Genomic DNA, 19,670 nt, shown 5'->3' on the forward strand with positions numbered 1-19,670 from the left:
ACATCTCTCACCGGCAACACATCTCACCGGCAACATCTCTCACCGGCAACATTGTTGCCAGCCAAAGTCTATAAAAGCAGCTCGCATAGACCAATTCTGTTTCACTCGAAAATTCGTCGGCTTCGCGGTGTGTTAGTTTTCGGTGCTCCGTTGAGTGAAAAGGAAATTCCGGAAAATATCAACAAAAACGGTAATATTATCAACATTTCCAAAACAAATCAATTATTTTTGGTGGTTCTGCTGACAACTTAGTGGTTCGTGTTTAGAATTAAAACATTGTTTTGCGTGTTTACCGTTAGCCGTTTTGCGTTACCGTTAACTTTGAGAAAAAGCGCGCGTTTTGAATTCGCTGTTTGCCTTCTTTTTTTTAATGTTACAAAACGAAGATAATGAAACAAAAATGGCAAGCGAGAAATTAAATGAATGAATGAATTTTTTCAACGAAAATCGGCTGCGTGTGCAATTCGATTCGAATAACAAAACAAAAAGCATAAAGCAAAAGTAAAAATAAAAAATTGGAGAAAAAAACCAAAAGAAAAGATAGCGCGAAAAGTCATAAAGTAAAGGTGAGAAAACAAATTATTTATTTCATGTGCTAAAAAGACACGCAAAACGAATGTCGTTTTATTTTTAGCCAAACAAAAGTTGTGTGTTATTTGTGCGATTTTCAGTTTTTGTTCGCCGCTCTCCTCTTTTTTTTGTTTTTTTTTTTTCAATAATATATTTTGTGCCTTTTTTTTCATGTTTTGTTTTGTGCGTGCTCTTTTTTGTTCAATGCAAAAAGGCGAACAAAATATTACGATAAAAATTCCGTTGTTCTCGCCGAAGGTTTCCGGGTTTGTTGACTTTGCCAGCTGAATATTCGAAATTGACATAAATAATAATCGCATGCAATTATTGTAAACAATTGTGTTTCTTTACGCCCAGGAAACGATTGCCGCTTTTTCTTCGCTCATTGTAATTGTTGCTGCCAACTAATCGTCGAGATAAAAATTGGAAAAGAGGGGAAAAAACCTACAGAGTTGCAAAAAATTAATTAAATTCATAGGCCAGTAATTCACATTTTTTGTGTTATTTGTCTAAGCTTGATAATTAGGGTTTTTGCGGCTCTGTGAACACCGCATTTGTTGTTTATCCTCCCTATAGTTGTACTCAAAATAATAGTCGATGCTTACAAATATTTACAATAAATTTGACTTTGTGATGCTTAAAGTAAGTTTACTACTATTTTGAACGCAATTGTATATCTTAAGTTTTGGGGCTGTTTTTTGTGCTCGTTTTTTTTTTGTTTTGGTTTATCGGATTCTGTTTTTTCTGTGGCTTTTAGTTTCTTCTTCCTCTGGCTTGCCGCTTTTTTGTTGTTGTTGTCGATTTCGACTTATTTGTTTTTAGTTTTTGCTGCACTATTTGAATGTGTGTTTTTTGTTGTTGAGCGAGGCATTTCCGCCTTTATGGCAAAAGCAATTTACAATTTGCAATTTACTTTTCTCTCTCTCGTTTTTTATATTTTTTGCTGCATGGCAATTCATTTTTACAACTTTAATTATATGAACAAAAACTGCAAAACATGAACGGCAAAAATTAAAATTGCAAATCGCATTTGAGTGACGTCGCCGTCAACGTATCTCCTTCCTTTTGTTTTTGTCGGCTGTTTTATTCGGTTTTTTGTTTTCACAGCGGCATTCGTCTGCGCAAAAAAAAATATAAAACGGCGAATCAGAGTGTGGGAGAGGGCGGAGAGGCGCAGAGAGCAAGAGATGAGAGAGAGGAAGTGAGCGGATTGCATCAGGAGCGGATGCGGAAACATTTCAGTTTCGCAACAAGAACTTGAAGTCATCAAGATATCTAATTTATTTAGCTACATAATTGCATCAACTTATTTGGATTTTTCATAGTCTTAGCCCGCTTTATTAATAATATCATGCCCCTCGATCCGCCCCTGGATTCTGTGCCCTAGTGTTGGTGTGCGTGAGTGCGCTCTCTCTCTCGCTGCTCTCTGCTTCCCATCTACCCCCGGAACACCCGCCCTCCCGCCACACTCACACACATTTCAATTACATGTGAAACGCGTGCTCCAAATTTCAAGTTCATTGTCCAAAAACAAATCAGAACAAAGCGATAACAAACAAGCCAGCGAAAGGCAGAAAAACAAGGGCAGGTCAGCATCCAACGTACCACGCCCCCAAATTCGAAATGTATACATACATACATTAAACAATGAATTATAAAAGTTACCACTACTTAATCAATTTATGTACATATGTGAGAAACAGCAAAACTGAACTACTATAAACTATAATAATTGATATTCCAAACTTAATACAGGGTTGCATTTTCGAATGGAAAAGTACATTTTCCTGGGTTTTTAAAGTTAGATCTTAATTTCAATATGACTTAAAAATCCCGATAAAATGTAGGGTATTCCGACAGTCGAGTCAAATTCGTTGCGTATTTATAACAAAATCACACTTATTTTCGTGTTATTCCGCAACCAAATAAAAATTCTTTAGAAAAACAAAAGCAGCAGTAGGAAATGAAGCAAAAAACGACACAAATTTTGACACGAAATATTGTTTTTCGTGTGTGATTATTTTGTTGTTGTCGGTTTTTTTTTTTTTTTCATACCAGCTTTAAGTTTAGTTTACTCTTATGTGTTTTTTGGTTTTATTTGTTTTGTTAGTTGGCAAATAAAATTTGCTTACGTAAATTTTGGGTTGTTTATGTTATGCGCACTGTATGAAAAATGATAACCATAATTTGCAATGCGTAAATAATGTTTGTCAAATGCCGACAAAGTTCCTTAATGTATTCAGTGGAGTTTTTTTTTATGATAACAAAGGCATTTCCTTCAACTTTTCACAGCGCTTTTAATTTCGCCAAAAAAAAGGGTTCGATATTTTTTGCAGCCGTTTCTTTTTCATTGAGCTCCCTAGTTTTTTCCCCCTCGTTCTCTGATATCAGCTCGTATTTATAATTAAAAACAAACAAAAAAAGAACTGCACTGCAAACGGCAGATCGGAATAATAAATACACAACATAACAAAGCCATAAATATACGCACATATGTACATATGTATGTTCATATGTATGTAAATATTTTTGTAGGTATTTTGCGGGGCGAGACACTAAAAATAAGGAAAAAAACTAACAAAACACACTAGGCAAATTTCGCTGATAACTCTGAGAAGTGGTGAAAAAACTGGGTGAAACTGGTGAAAAAAAAATATAGTAATAATAATTGAGAAAAAAAAATACGGTTGAAATCAATGCAATGCGTTAGATATAAACTATTTTCGTCGCAAAAAGCCAAGCGAAACAATGGGAAATAATGGAGAAAATTTGAGATTTAAATCGCCCTTCGAAAGTCGAGAATTCTTTGGCTTCCAGTTTTATTCGTTCGCTTTTTATTTCTCTGTTTGTCCAAGGTTTTCAAATCAAATTATGTCGCGATCGAAAAACACAAAAAAGGCAACACATATACGGCCTCTATTTTTATGCAATTAACCGACAGAGAGAGAAAAAAAAACCTAAAAAAAAAACATTTTGAAATGGGAAAGATAAAAACAAAAAAAAAACACACGCACACTCCAAATGGCGAACAAAAGCGAACTCTACAAAAATCACCCAAAACCAAAAAAAGAACACATTCATAAATATAATAATAACAATAAAAAGCCGAATACGAATCGAAATTATGAATCACAAAACGTTTTTTGTGACTTGTCTGTATGTTTTTTTTTTTTTTGTTGCTTGTCCTTTTTTTTCTTGCGTTAATACATTTTAATTCAATTTTGTTTTTAATTTTATCCGCTTCCGTGGCAATGTGGGATTTTATTTCTTTATTTCTATTTAATTTGCAACAATTTTTCAGCTTAAATTGTGTTACTGATTCAATTATATTTACTTTTCTATTAATTCAATTTGTATGTGTGTGTCTGTGTGTGCACCAACCGCATTCAAAACTTTTTACTGCATTTTATTCATATTCGTTTTGTGTTTATTGTAAAAAACCTTGGCTGATAAGCGAGCTTTGCAATAGTGCATTGTGTAAACTTGATTTGGTTTTAGAGTGTTTTGTTGGCATGCAGCGACATTAGAGTGGACCCCTTGCAAATTAATTAGTTGTTATCAACGAGCCAAAGGGAAACCTAGCAAAACCAATAAATAATTTATGGAGGCAACACTGCGTATGTGTGATATGCAGAAAGTGCAATTGCACATGCTAAAATAAAATAAGTATTTTCAAAGATTACATGCTGCATCTGTATATCAGTACATATATGTACGTACGTACACATACGTACATCTGCAAGGTATATAAAGTTGGTGCTCCGTAAACGATTTAGCCCGAAGAAATTCAAGTTTTTATCAGGTTCTCTGAACCGCAACAGGTTCAAAGTGTATCCTTTTGTACTCCTTTATCACAAACGCCCACCTTCCCCCCCACCCCATACCCACCTCCCTCCCGCCGCCCCTCGAGAACTTATGGAAATCTTTTCGTACATTTCCACCCTTTTGTTTGCCAGCAGATTGGAATTCCATCTAACGAAACGAACTACAAATCATGCTCTAAAATGGCACAAAAAGGGCTACAAAATATACAAAAAAAATATATATAAAAAGTGAGGGAGACAAAGGGAAAAGTACGGACAAAAACCAGAAAAGTATATCCAGCGAAAGGCAAGGAAAATATTAAAACAAGGCAAACATCGCCGGGCAAAATAAAGTCAAGCATTTAATTTATTTACCCCCAAAAACCTTCCCACTTCTCCACTAGAATAAAAAAAGGGGCAAATAAAAAACGCTCGTTTTACTGTTGCTCGGTTTTTGCTTGTTCGCTCTTCCTACTTCCCATTTTCCTACTCAATTTTTTTTGGCGCGCTTGGCAAAGGGATGGAAAACTATAAGCTTAAAAGGGGGACGACCGGGGGTGGGCAAAGAAAACTGTAACCGAGTGAACGAAGTGAACTTTTCCCGGCGTTGGGGAAGGTAAGAAAGGTTGAATAAAAAAAAATAAGGAACTCTAGGAGTAGGAAAAACCCTCATTTGTATTTTGCACAGAGCAAAATTGTAAGAGGCGGCCAAAACTCTGGTTTAGAATAGTTTCTGTACTCTTCGAGGACGTTTTAAAACTGCAAACAGAAGCTTGACCCCGAGTTCCATGAGCGTTTGGTCACACTGCAACGCATTTTTGCGTATTTGGCCACACCTAAGTCCTTTGAACGCTGCATTAGGCATGTGATAAGTGTATTCAAGTCGCGGTGACCGACTCTTGTTGATTTCCTTTAAAACTTTTGCTACTCCCTTTTGCTTGCGGCTAAAACCCGTGGGATGTATTAGCAGTTTCATCTGAATTTGAAACACCGCCGCGCCGGTGAATCCCGTGGCAAGGTCGAATGGTAATGAAGTGGAATGCCATCAACTTGTTGAAAGTATGGGATGCCTAAAATGAAATTCCTTTTCCCAGGGTATCAATGGTTTCACTCTCTGCAAATTAACTTTATACATTTGCGTTCTTTTTTGTGTGTTTTTTGTTCGAGTACTCCCTTTTTTATGGCGTAAAGCGAGAAAAACTCTTATATATTATATATGTTTGTAAGTGCAGATATGTTGTAACTGTATATGGCAAAAGTGTGTGTCTGAGTGTGTGTGTGTGAGGAAAAATTGCACATAAACATGCAGGCGAAAAAATGGGTGGAAAATCGAGGGAAAGGGGGTCTTGGGAGTTTTGGGAGGGTCTTGCACATTACCAAAAGAGTAAATCACTTTTGTACGAACCAAAACCGAAAACGAAACGAAACGAACACCAAGCGGGCTGTCAGCATGGAAAATATCTCAATATTCACTTTGGTTCGCTTTTCCTTGCCCCGCCCATTTTCCCTTCATTTTTTCCATATATTTTTCCATATTTTTTTTTTCTCTCTTTTTTTTTCTTGATTATTTTCCGTTTTCCAGCGCCACTTTACTGCTGCTTTTCATGGGGTGGGGCGCAGGAAGGCTGAGAGGTGACCCTGCGACATTGTCTCGTGCAAAAATTGAACAATTTTATAAAATACTCAAACGGAGCAGCAACAACGGCAAAAAACGTAATAAATTACAAAGTGCCCAAAACGAGGAAAACACACAGATTTTGTTTCGAAAAAAGTAAGCGGCAAAAACACAGGCAGCCAGTAAAAAGGTCATTTCGAAAATAGCAACGACTAACAGATATCTAGTGATGAGCGTGACTTACCAGTCACATGCATAAAAATGCTATAGAAAACTAATAACTTTGGCAGTGCACATTTTATGAACGCTAAACTACGCATAAAGATATCAATTCCCCCATTTGAGCCAAACAAGTTGATTGATTTTGAAAGAAAAAAATCGTTTGCTAACTCTTGTCCAGGATACCCGTTAATTCGTTTCATTTGCAGGGTATCAATATTCTCATTTCACGGAAACAAGCGGCAAAAAACTCCCCTACTCTTCTCATTTCGAGATTTCGCTTCCATCATCAACGTTTTTTCCCTTAACTTTTTTGTTTTTGTTATTTTCCCATGCTCACCATTTATTTTGTAGTTGAACTTTTGTTATTAACGTAATTTAAATGAAATAGTCATACTCAGTTGGAATCTTGGCGAAGTTTGTTCTACCTAATTGAAAATTTTCCTTTGCGTTATAATATTCAAATAAATTCCTTAAAGTAGCTCGGGCGAAATGGATTCACTTGTTAAATAGTTAAAAATCACACGTAATTTAAAGTTATGTATGTATATTAAAAAGCATAGAACTGTAGTAGCCCATTTTTCTCTGAATATCTATTGGCAACGAAGAAGTACGTGTTATTTTTTGTTTTGTTTCTTATTTAACTGGGTAAACCGAGCTTTTCTTGACTTTTCCCGGCAAATTTTCCCCCCACTTTTTTGACTCTGGCCTTTTGCAGACTTTTGTGGGTTTTCCACGAACAAAGCAGAAATAATATTAAAGTTTACATTAGGCGCGAGCAAAAAATATGATAAATAATGAAAATAAAAACGAACGAGCAGGCGGATTGGACACAAAACACCGACATAAACAAATGGTTGGCTGGCGGGGGAATGTAGCGATGTTGCGATGTTAGTAACACGAGGCAAGAGGCAGTAAACATGGCAGTAATATGAGTTAGAATCCGCGGCGGAGGCAAACGTACTTACAGATACAGATGCAGATACATATAGCTACGGCTAAAGATACATATACCAAATGCCGTACAGCGCACACACAAAAAACGACGACAGTTTTCTTGATGAATGTTCTTTTTCCCCCCCAGCAAGTGAGTTTTTCCCCGCAGTTTCCAACATCTTACATTTGTATCTGCAGCTTCTTCGGCTTTTTCATGCGCCGCCACCAAAAACAAAAAAATCAAATAGCATAGAATAGAACGAAGCCGAAGAAATAGCTGGTAGTAGCTACACGTCGAGAAAATGCACATAGCTCAATGAAAGAAGCCATTCGAAGAAAAAAGATGTGCTGCAAAAGTTCTTAAATATATTTTACTTCCTCTTTTGACAAATGAAAAGGTAGGGAACAGCAGTTGATGTTAAATATTATAATGGAATGGCAAAGTTGGCATGTTTTATTTACCGTGCATTAACTAGTAGGTAACTTCCTCTATTTCCCCGCAATTTCCCCTTTGAGATTGTGCAAAGCAGCTTTTCCTTTTTCCAGCTTTGCAATTTGTGTTACCCGCTCGCTCTCGCTCTCCCTTTTGCTTTTGTTTTATTCGATTTTTTTGTTGTTTTTTTTTTTTTTTTGTTTGCTTGTGTTCTGTTTGCTATTTTAGCCAGCCAGGTTTTTGTGCAGCTTTTCCAGCAAAAGAACAAGCAACATCAGCAGCAGAAGTAGTATCAGTTAACAAGGTAGGAAAGGCAAAGCCAAGCTGAAAACTAAACTAACGTAAAACGTAAAAAGTAAAAAGCGCATTTCACCAGCAGATCCCTCTTGGCATCCAATCCAATCCCATCCAATCCAATCGAATCCAATCCAATCCCAACCCATCTCATCCCATCCCATCCACCTGCTCCAAGTCATTGCCATTGATCATCGGTTCAGCCCTCTCGGCTCCTTTGACTCTTTCCCGCTAAAAAGGGATCTTTTCAAGCATTATTTATAGGTTTTTGGGCTAGACCTTGACTTGATTTAAAACCCATCCGCAAGATGGATTTACTGAGCTCCCCAGACATTTACGAGGTGGCAAAGTCAGTCTAGCAAAACTCTGGCAGAAGCCTAGCGAAACCAATGCTGTGCCAAGTCTTCACCTAAAATATAAGTTCAATTCAATAACTAACCACCTGCTATACCATGAAAACAAATTGTTTATACTTTTTTTCTTTTGTACAATTGGTGGCACGCAAGCGTTTGTAACTCTATTCCATAAATAATTTCTCTGTTTAGATGGAAGTGGAGTCGAATTCATGTGGTACCATTTGATAAATATGATGCATAGCATATTTACGATAATGCTGCGCAATCACTTTAAATTCACTGGAACTTTTCATTTTAAATATCCGAGGGAAGTGGAAACGTACAATCTGGTTATTTGGCTAGGACTCTATTTATGGCAAAGTCCTGTTTTTAGCATTGTTCTACTCGCTGCCTCCCCTCGTTCAGCTTCGAACACCCCTTTTCCAGCTCCTTTGAGGTTCAGCAACCTTGAGGTTACACAGATGCGCAGCAAAAAAAAAAAAATAATAAAAAAAATAAAGAGAAGAAAAATATGTTTCTTTATCTTAGGAAGTGTGTCTGTGTGTGTCTGTGTGTGCCAAACTGGACGCTGCGTGTTTTTTTTTTTTTTACGATTGCCGTCTAATAATTTGAACAAGAACAACAACGGACAGAGCCAGCTTAAAAAAAGGAAGCGACTGTTTGGAAAAGCTCCGATTAATTATGCCTGTATGACACTAGCAAAGTGATAGTATCCGCATGTGAAGAATCAGATGTTTCATATGTATTTGAAAATGATAAAGTTATAAAGTATGAAATCGCATTTAAACTTTATTTGCACTATTCCAGTACTGGCATCTACTCGGGATCATTTTGGGATGTTCAGTTCAGTGTGATAGAGGCATAATGCGGTATAGTGGGCTTAAAAGCTGGGAAGAAGAAGCTGCATAAGTCAACACACACGACAACAACAAAAACGGAAGGCGAATGCACTTGGCCAACAAGAACAATAACAACAGAGCGGGGCCATATCATAGTTATGGAGGATCGTAAAGAAAAGTTGCACAGTTTTTTTTCTCCCCCCTTTTTTGTTTTATTTTTTTTTTGTTGCTTGGTTGCAGTTTTGTTGTTTTGGGGGCAGAAGGCTTTATGATGTTGCGTACCTCTTCAGATATATCTGTGTATATACATATATCGTGTGTGTGTGTGTGTATTAAGTGTTATTGCACTTGGCCTTATTCGCAATTGTATATTTCGCCGGGGATCGGGGGACCTGGAACCCGGTCTTGATCTTGGACTTCAATTTGGACCGCCATTCCCTTTCTTGGCCTAGGTCTGCATTTTTTTTCCTGCACTTTTGGCATTCCAAATAAAAATAAAAGGAGACTAACCAAACACAAGAACCCAAAGGCAAACGCAACCGCAGAATCTGCAAAATGAATGTATATGTACACATACATATATGTATAAATAAAAAAAAGGGGGAAACCTGCGTATCTGCGAGATACTTCTTTTTCTTCGTGCTTGCTGCGTGCTCTGTGCTCTTTGGCAATTTTCTTCATTTCTTTTTATTACTTATTAATAATATGAATTTTGAATTGTGCCCCATTCGCAATCAGCAGGAAAACAAAGCGTGTAGAATGGGTTCGACTATGCTATATCCATTAGGCAACTACTACTCGATTTTGATTCTTCGAAAACTTGCTAATTAACATCTTACAGTTCAATTATTATGTACTAGTTCGTACCACATAGCCTTGCACGTTTATTCTACTATCATGTTACACAATCAAGCGAAGACACCCTTCTCCATTTGCAACCCACAATGGGTATGAAAAGAAACATAAACGCGATGGCAAAACAAAAACAAAAAATACAAAAAAAATGAGAGAAGTAAATAAAAAAAAAAACTCCTACCAATTTGCCAAGAAAGCGAGAATCAAAAGAACGCATAGATTTTTCCTTTGAATTGCTTTCGAATGCGAATTCTTTCTACATTTCTTATTATTATTTTTTTTTGTCGATGTTTCCTTTTCTCTTTTTGTGTGTGTGTGTGTGTGTTTTTTTTCCGACTTGAAGCAGAAGCGGAGAAACTGCTTATTCATTTGACTTGGTCTTTCTGTCGTCTCGTTTATTTTATTGTGTGATACCCAGTTAAATTGCAAAGCTCAGGGGTATGCTCCGTTTTCCAATCGACTGACAAGTAAGGTTGTTTACGCGACTCGATAGAATAGAGTTACTAACAGAGAGAGAAGTTTGCGTCTTGAGGGTATTTCGTATACTGTATAGGGTATCTTTTAGTCGGCTTTATCAAAGCTTCTTGATGTATTTATGCAAACAGGAGAGCGGACAAGTTGTCGTTGGGAGCTAGAAGAAATGGAAAGAAGCCCAAAGATGCTGAAGAAGTACACTGTCTTCTTGTTACAGTCAAGCTACCCTAAAACCAATTTCTGTTTGATCTGCCTTCTTAATTGCGGGAAGATTACTGCCTAATACTTTACTTTACTTTTCCGCTATTATTCAGCAACTAAGAACGGACCAAGAAATTAGTAAGTGGTTCAACTGGAAGGTGTTCCACTGTACTTGATGCAGATTTTTACAGTATTCAGTGGTTTCGGTGGTACTCGATGTGATTTTCGCATGTCTGCGGATCGTAGGTTTTTGTTTTCTTTGAATATCTTTCTTTGCGGTTTTTGATTGATACAAAAGAAAATAAAAAACAACGGAGGAAATGGAGAGAAAATGCTTGCATAAATCAAATAAATATTCTGCAGTTCTCATTAACTTGCGATTGTATAATTTGATCAAATATACAGTTCGATTATTTCGCCCCTAGGCTGAGTAATTATATTCTGTATACCGCTCTGTTTTTTTTTGTTTTAGATAGCAGGACCTGAAATCGTTGTTTTTGAATTATGCTTTGTTATATTAAAACTTTTTATGGCGCGATAAAATACGTTTTGTGGGGGGGAATTTTGGGGCCAGGACATTCGGAGAGGTCATAACTCGCAGCTCTATAAACAAAGATGTAAATGGTTATGAATCTTTTTCATTTTCATATATATTTTCGCTGGCGTATTATTATTTTTATTGATATTAAAAATAACCAAATGAAAATTGTGTAAAACACTCTACATATTTTTGCCGTGTTCCATTTGCCAACAAGTTTATACCATCACCCCTAACCATTTTCCTCGTCTGCCAGCACATAAATTTATATTAAAATTTTTTGCTCCACGCTAAGGAAAGCTACAAAAACCAAAAAAAAAAAAAAAAAAGAAAACGAGCTGGAAAACAAGAAGCAAAAACCCAACGCAGAAAAATCGAAAAAAAAACAGGACCAGCAGCGTCGACAATGTTAAAAAATTATACAAATTACAAAAGCGAGTGAAGCAAAAAAAAAGTAATAAAAAACCTGGTGGAGAAGCAGAAAAATAAAGAAGGAAAATTGCTGTTGGCATGAAAAGGATGTGTGTATAATGCATAGAACACGTACATAACCATCCACCTACATGGATGGCACATTATATATCGAGTTATATATATGTATATAAATATATATATGTACATATGTATGTATACCCAGTGCCCTGCACTTATCGGTGGCTTAATGCAATTGATAATGCGGTTACAGTATATTTTTTATCAGCGCCACTCCTTTTTCCGTTCCGTTTCGTGTCGCGTATGAAAACCAATTTCGTTTGAGTTAATTCCGAAATCGGTTTATGCCGCGGGATTATCCCTTTTTTTTTTTCTTTTTTTTTCTGCCAAGGTGAGGTCAGTGTGGCAAGCAGTTGAATTGCCACAAGGACGTAAAGCAGTGCAAGCAGATTAAACTGGGCGGTCTTGTGATTAACAATCGGCTTCAGCATCTACAATTAAAAAGGTTTTAAGCGAATTATGTCCATTCCTAGAAAGTAGGATATTTGGATACTTGCATTTTTTTTTGCGAGGTGTTCCAAAGTATTCTACGATATATTGGGCAAGTTCGAAGGATCAGTTAGAACGTCCATTGAATGCTAACCATTTTCTACCCACGAAACTCGTTGAGCTCGAAATCCATTTGATCTCAATCGAAAATTGGCATTGAGAAATGGCATTCCGCTGTTCACAAAAAATCCATAAGTATTGGTAGTAAGTGTTCAGTTATGTACATATATAATACTGTATCTATCTCGATTGAGTTCTCCATTAATCATGGCTGGAATTTACCACCTCCACCCATAAACCGTTCGGAAAATGCTAAGGAAAAACTACTACTGCAAAAAAGGGCAGCCGGGCAAAAAAGAAGTGGAAATTTCTCCGTGTATCTTGGAGTTGTTTTCCTCGCTGTGTTTGTCCCTGCCAAGCATTTATAAAAAGGAAATGGGGAAAATCTACAACCATGTGTGTGTGTGTGTGTGTGTGTGTGTGAACAAAAAAATTAATAATAAAAAGAGACAGCAAGGAAAAGCAGAAAAGCATTACACACACACACCTACACACACATGGATGACAGGTTCACATATAAATTCCGTACTCTCCTTTTTTAACATTCCGTTTTTTTTTTTTTGTTTGTTGTATGGAGAACTGTGTACCTTTCATTTAACTTGACATGAAAATCGATATTTAACAAAAAAAAAAAGGGATAAAATTGGTGAAAATAAAAAAGGAGCTCAGAGCGCAGAAAACATAAAAAACAGTAAAGTAAAAAATTACAGCTTAAAAAGTAGGAGAGAAACATGGGGCGCAAAATAAGAAAGAAAAATAAATGGGAAAAGACAGAAACTGAAAATAATAATAAAGAGCAGGGGGCGGAGTGGCGGAAAACTGCAAAAAAACAGAGGGGGTGTTGGGGTGGTCGTTTGGGGGGGGGGAAACGAAATGAAACGAGAAACGGTCGTTATGTTTTTCCTCAATTTTTTTTTTTACCCTGCCTTTTCTTTATTTTCCCTTCGTTCTGCCAGCTTTTTGTGTTTTTATTTATTTATTTTTTCTTCTCTTCAACGTCGCAGTCGCTGTAATGTCTTTTTTCATTTTTATTTTTCCGCTCGCAACCTTTTTGCGTCACCGCCCCCCTCTCCTGCTCCACTCCGAGCCCCCTCGCCCAGCCTGCACTGCTTACAAGCAGTGGAGGGGCAAAAAAAAAAATAAATAAAAACTAAAATAAAATACAAAAAGATGCAGCAAAACACACAAAACGAAAACCAAAGAAGAAGAAAAATGTGATAAAAACTGGAAAATATTTTCCATGAGAAAATCCAAAAGAAAAGGGGTCTCTGTGTGTGTGTGTGTGCGACTGCTTGGCGGGAAAATATACTACAATAAAACATGTATTTTTTATGCCAAGCCGCCCACACACCCGCCCCTTTTCAGGAGTGTGTGTATGTGTGTGTGTGCTCGTTTCTGTGTTGGTTGTAGCTGTTTTTATTTTAAGGAACTTAAATGTGTAACGCTTCCAGCGTGTGGGTGTGTGTGTGGGGTGGCAAAGATTGGGATCAAAAACCCTTTGCAGTTAACTTTTGTCTGTGTGTGGGTGTGGGTGTGGGGTTGGGGGTTGGGTGTGCGAGTGGGTGGGGCGGACTTTCTATTATTGTGAGTGAGCCAAGTCGGAAAACCGAAACAGAAACAGAAACCAAACTCAAATCCGAATCCTTGTGTGCCGGACATTGCGTTTTTTAATGCCACTATATTTTGTACAGTGGAACATCTGTATGTTGGAGCTGGCAAAAAAAAAACAAGTTAAGCAGTTTGCTAAATTGTATAAATTGTGTAATATCATATTTAAAGGTGTCTAAAAGTATGCAACAACATCTATGAAAACCGAAATACCGGTGGTTTTATTTCGAAGGACATAGTTATAATACCCACTGCATACTTTTGGGATACACCCATTTAAGTAATCCTGAAACTCTTGGGATTTCTGTGACATTGCCATAAGAAAATACACATGTCTATTGATATGAACATTTAATATGACGATGTTTTAGTATATAGAGCTAGTTGGCCCGCTGGTTTCTGAATTTGGGAGCTGGCAAACGAAATGTTTGGTTGGTTGCTTTCGATTAAATACAGTTTGCCTGTATTTTATATATCAATCAAACATAGCAGCACAAAAAAAACCGGTACATATGGCATTCTTTTATATACTAGCCAAAGAAGTCCTTTCTTCGGGGTTTTTTCTACCCAATTTCGTTCGGTTTCTTTTTTGTGCAATTTATTTGCCAGCTTTCTGCTGCTGATGTTTTTTTGCAGCTTGTTCGGTTTTTCAACTTTCCATTGGCATTTCTTGCAGCTGAAAAAAGGTGAAGCGAAATTTGCTTTCGCATTCTGTTCGCGAGCTTCTTTCTTTCTTCACCAGCGTTTTTCTACAGTTGCCCATTCTTTTTCTCCGACGAATTTTGACCCATGCTGGAAGTGCTTCTTCTGCTTCCCCACTGCCCAAGTAAGTTTGTGTGAGTGCGGGTCCTTTTTTCCCTTTTCCCTTTTACATATACATATGTATATATATTATATAGATATTGTGTGTGTGGTCCATTTTGTACACTGGACATAAAACGCAGCTAACATAAACTTCTTAACCACCACCATTATCCTACCCTTTTTTTCGACTGTCCTTCCCTTGTGCTATTAGTACTAAAAGCAGGAATGCGTTTAACCAAAAAAAAAATACAAAGTTTAAAAGATAAAAAATCCAAACAAAATTTTTTTTGGCAGATATAAAAAAAGGGTAACAAAATTGTTGGGGGGAATTCTTAAAATTTATCACCGTACCAGGAAAAGGGCTACAAAAAAGCTGGGCGATTTCACCCGGTATATGACAACATCTTTATCATCCTTTTATAGACATACATACACACATGTATGTACATTATGTATACAAGTGAACAAATAGTTTTGAATTTGATAAGTCAGAGGACTAGCTATAACATTTCATGCTAGATCACTCGGACGAACCACTTTCTACTTGACTAGTTTATTAAATTCCTGGACTTTTGAAACGGAAATGCTTGGTGAGGAGTTGAGTTCTCCTGGATTGTAGCATTATCTTTACCGCGAGAATCAATTTATTTTTCTGTTTCGTCACATCGATGCGATTTTACAATTACGATGAATCTGTGGAAATCGACAACAAAAGGGATTTTATAATTGCTCTTTTCATTTTTTGCGTACTTTGTGTTTAAGTTTATTGACAGATTGGTTGCTGCGGGCGGAAAATTGTGTTTTTATTAAGCGACAACTCATTTCATATACATGCACCCGAAATACCATGTATTTATGGATATTTTTTTGTACATATGGGGTATGTATTACATAAGTGCATGTATGTATGCATATGTAAATATGTATTTGGCGGGGAGCAACGAAATAAACAGAAAGTTAAGTTTTACCTTGCGCAAAATATTTGCGCTGGATGAAAGTGTGCACAGTGCGAAAAAATAAAAATTATGAACATTTTTAATGTGTATAGAGATGAGTGTGGGTGGGAGGGAGAGGGATAATAATAAAATGAAAACGAGGACGACGAACATTTTTATGGTGCTGCAGTCTAAAAGGAAAAAAAAAACTACCGTCCTTTCGACCACAACTCCTGAAACCCCCCACCTCCATCACCCCGCCTGGAAATTTCCCCCATCCACCGAAGTCATTGGCGCTTCTTTGTTGCCAGGGAAATGGAGCTGGAAAAAACATCTCGGTATTCGATGACTGGCAGGACTCTGGTTTCTTTTTTATTTCATTTCCTGCTTTTTATTTCCCCCCCCTTTTTTTTTTTTTTTTTTTTTTACCGATCCCGACTTTAGCCTCGCATAAAGCGGGAATTTCGATTATTTATTTGGCTGAAAAAATTGCGATGAATTTAATACGAAAAATACTTTGAAAAAACACGGGCCAGCAAGAAGAGGCAAAGAAATAAACAAAAAAAAAAAAAAACAAGAAAAAGAAAAAGAGCAGCAAACCCTTTCATTAAACAGCAAACAGTAAAAACTGCAAGCACCCCGATTGACATTTACACACCGACGCACTGTGAAAAGGATTCATAGGGATAACAAGTTCATCGGCGGATATAGTGCTGCTGGCAGGACAAAAAGCGAAAAACGCTTCAATATCAGGTTCAGGTTCAGATGTGCGGAAAAACGTTACGCATTATGCGCGTAAGAAATGTCAATTTCGGATTTGGCGCTGGGGCGGAGTAAATGGTTTTTATTTATTATTAATAATATGGCAAATAGTTCGCTTAACTATTAATCATGAGTGTTTTTTGCGCAAGCAAAATTCGCCTTTGAGCGCATTTACTACTAACAAAGTGCAATTTATCCATCGAAACGTTTTTGTAGCATACTTATAGGTGGTTTTGAAACATCCTTACTTACCATTGGGATCACTCCATTTTCAGACTGCCAACTGGCCAAGGGGGCAGCTCTTCCGAAGAATTACCAGAACCAGCTGCACCACCAGAGGCACCACCATCAGGGGCAGCAGCAGGCGCGGCACCACCATGCTGCCGCAGCAATACTGCCTGAGGTGGAAGTACCACCATAGCAATCTGCAGACCATGTTCTCCCAGCTGCTGGATCGCGGATGCTTCTGCGACGTGACCCTGGCCTGCGAGGGCCAACTCATCCGTGCCCATCGCGTCGTCCTGTGCGCCTGCAGCACCTTCTTCGATGCCGTGCTCTCCAATTATGCCAGCGAACGTGATCCGATCATCATCATGAAGGACGTCACCTTTGCGGAGGTCAAGTGCCTCATCGAGTTCATGTACAAGGGCGAGATCAATGTGGAGCATGTGAGTGCCTACCTGACTATCTGTAAACTCATAAAATATCCCTTAACTGACGCACTTGCGCAGGCCAGCCTACCTTCGCTGCTGAAGACCGCGGATGACCTGAAGATCAAGGGCCTGGCCGAGGTGACCTGGCGCGATGATGAGGACGGACCGCCGCCACCGATGGCCGCCGCCGAGTTTCACTCACCGCCGCGCAGTTTGGCAGAGAGCTACGCCCAGGACCTAATCCTTCAGCACCAGCAACAGCAGCAGCAGCAGCAGCCCCCAGCTGCTCCACCCTTGCATCTGCACAGCTCCGCGCTCATGGACAGAGATCGAGAACGGGAGCGGGAACGTGAACGTGACCGGGAGCGTCTGTCGCCGGGCATGGAGAGTGTGCTGGGTCGCATGCCGGTGATGACGCCGCTGCCGGGCGCTTCGGGCTCGGCAGGAGTGGGTGCGGTATCCGGTGGCACGTCCCTCGAGGGCGTAGCACCCGTGGAGCACTTTCTGGGCCCCAAACGCAAGCGTGGTCGTCCGCCACTAGACGATGCCTACGATGTTTTCAATGTGTAAGTAATATCAGCTAAATATTTGCAATATTCACGTATAAAACGAACTTTTCAAATCGAAACTTTCCTTTTACGGCACAGACGCAAGCTGGCCCAGTATGCCGCCAATCTGGAGCCTGCCCAGCGTGCCTACTTGGAGACGGCGCGTCACTTTGCAGAGGAGCCGCCACTGGCCGCCCATGCCGCCTCGATGCCCTCCCCGCCCGCCGCCTGCCCGCCCAAACAGCGCCAGCGTCTACGTCACCAGCAGCAGCAGCAGCAGCAGCAACAACAGCAGCAACAGCTGCTCCAGTCGGAAACCGGTGACCAGGAGCCGCCAGTAGCTGGCCAGGATTGGTCCAATGTGGAGCCAAATGGCAGTGCCACGCCCAGCGATGCCGATGCTAACAAACAGGAAACGGAGGGCGGCGATGAATCGCTACCGGCAGTGCTCACCACCGCCAGCAGCAGTGGCATCAAAAAGTTGGAGAAGATTGGCGAGCGGCGCGAACGCCATGGCAAACTACGTCATGCTCGTCGCCTCTATGAGAAGTCCGGAGAGGATGAAGTTGAGCAGCCCAAGGAGGAGCCCGCTGAGCTGCCGCAGCCGCTGGAGGAGATCGAGAACGAGCATCTGGTGGCGAATAGGGCAGAGTCGCCGCGTCCTACGGTCGTCATACCGGCGAGTTTTGCCTGCAAATACGAGGGTGGCGTGGCTGCCGGAGGCAGTGGCACCGGTTCCGGCTCTGGCTCCGGATCCGGATCAGCTGGATCCTCCTACTTGATCAACGAACACGGCATGCTGATGGCCCACGAATTTGCACCGAATGTGGCCAGTGCCGCCGCCACTGCAGCTGTGGCCGTCGCAGCAGCCGCCGCCGCAGTGGCAAATGCCTCAGCCGGTAGCGGAAATGGAAATGGTGGACAGGATGCAAGTGGCAGTGGAACCGGCGCCGCCGCCGACTATCCCGACATCAAGCTGGAGGACTACGATGCCGCCGAACTGCGACTGACCAACGAGGAGCTCTCGCAGTGGCAGGACGTCATCAAGATGGACGACTATCTGGCCAAGGGGCGGCGTCCACAGTTCTGGGAGGAGCCATTCACCAAGCGTGTAAGCCCACCGCCGATCATATTTTGCTACCTTCGATGTTTTATCAGCCACAAATGTTTAAAATATTGAATAGTAAATATTGCAATTGATATTGGCCAGGCAAATGTAGTGCTTAAATACTGAACCATAAAAACCAGCTAAAAAGGTTGCACTTTTTCTGGTTTTTAAGCTTAGTTTTTGCATGTTGTTTTTTGTACTTTGTTTTAATGCCAAACTGCAAGTTTAGTAAGCCTCTATGAATAGCGCTAATTAAACTAATTGCTTAGGTGTGACATTATCAGCATTAAATAACTGAAAAAACTTTGCAAATGTAATGATGGTTACGGAGGAGAGTTCCAATGTGTGCATTTCTAACTCAATGTTTTGGAATCTTTCAGGTGCTGGACGCCATTAAAAACAAAAGACTCGAGATGAAGAAGGCCGCCAGAATTCTGGGCGTTTCCTATGGCACTCTGTATGGGCGTTACCGCGAGGTCTATGGCTGCCTAAAGCATCCTTACAGGTGCGTTGGAGTGCTGAGAGTTACTGTAGCTCGATATTAAACTTTGATTTTATACCGATTTAGTGGCACAGCCTTCCGAAACTCCGGATCCAGCTCGACAAGTCAGATGGGAGTTCAGCCGCGTTTCGATTTGGGATTTCGCAACGGGGGCGGCATTCCAGCTCAGCTGGGTAAGTTGGATCTACGAATGTGCCAGCAAATAACCAACTTACTGGGGGAATTAAGTCCAAACCAATCCCTACTTGCAGAGCTGGGCAAGCTGAAGAAGGATCTGAGCGATCTATGGACACGTCCGCAGATTTGAGGACCATCCAATGCCACAACCACGAAGAAACCGCAGAAAAGTCACAAACGACGCCACAGGCTGATCTAGGATCACTTAAGGATAAAAGACAGCTAGACGAGGCTAGTTTTGGATGCCGAGTAATGCTTTCCTGAATCGATTCCCACATTAATGTGTTGTGCCCATCGAGGGGTCGAGTCGGGTCGGGTCACAACTCCAACTGATCTTCTACACATTTAGGATCTTATTATTACCTAATATATAATATAAATACATGTCTATATATACGC

At 39.7% G+C, this 19,670-nt stretch overlaps 1 protein-coding gene across 2 annotated transcripts; it reads left to right on the forward strand.

Moving 5' to 3' along the window:
* The first annotated feature begins 98 nt into the window (after nt 1–98).
* Nucleotides 99–19,669, forward strand: LOC6551049 (protein bric-a-brac 1). Of its 2 annotated transcripts, none has more exons than XM_001976998.3 (7): nt 99–566; nt 16,559–16,951; nt 17,015–17,502; nt 17,584–18,595; nt 18,973–19,097; nt 19,161–19,267; nt 19,323–19,669. In XM_001976998.3, the coding sequence occupies exons 2-7, from the start codon at nt 16,661–16,663 to the stop codon at nt 19,358–19,360; spliced, it is 2,061 nt and encodes a 686-aa protein (XP_001977034.1). In that variant the 5' UTR covers nt 99–566; nt 16,559–16,660; the 3' UTR covers nt 19,361–19,669. The 2 variants fall into 2 exon arrangements, with proteins under 2 accessions (XP_001977034.1, XP_026838727.1); XM_026982926.1 differs by having other exon boundaries at nt 19,346–19,669.
* The last annotated feature ends 1 nt before the right edge of the window (nt 19,670 follows it).

Source organism: Drosophila erecta, unplaced genomic scaffold (assembly GCF_003286155.1).
Source record: "Drosophila erecta strain 14021-0224.00,06,07 unplaced genomic scaffold, DereRS2 tig00000279-arrow-arrow-pilon, whole genome shotgun sequence".
Classification (NCBI taxonomy): Eukaryota; Metazoa; Arthropoda; class Insecta; order Diptera; family Drosophilidae; genus Drosophila; species Drosophila erecta.

Bases quoted from the DNA above. Each gene is read 5' to 3' on its own strand.
- LOC6551049 (XM_026982926.1), top strand. From the start codon at position 16,661: ATGCTGCCGCAGCAATACTGCCTGAGGTGGAAGTACCACCATAGCAAT. The intron at 16,952-17,014 runs GTGAGTGCCTAC...GCACTTGCGCAG, and splicing joins GCGAGATCAATGTGGAGCAT to GCCAGCCTACCTTCGCTGCT. The intron at 19,098-19,160 runs GTGCGTTGGAGT...ATACCGATTTAG, and splicing joins TGCCTAAAGCATCCTTACAG to TGGCACAGCCTTCCGAAACT.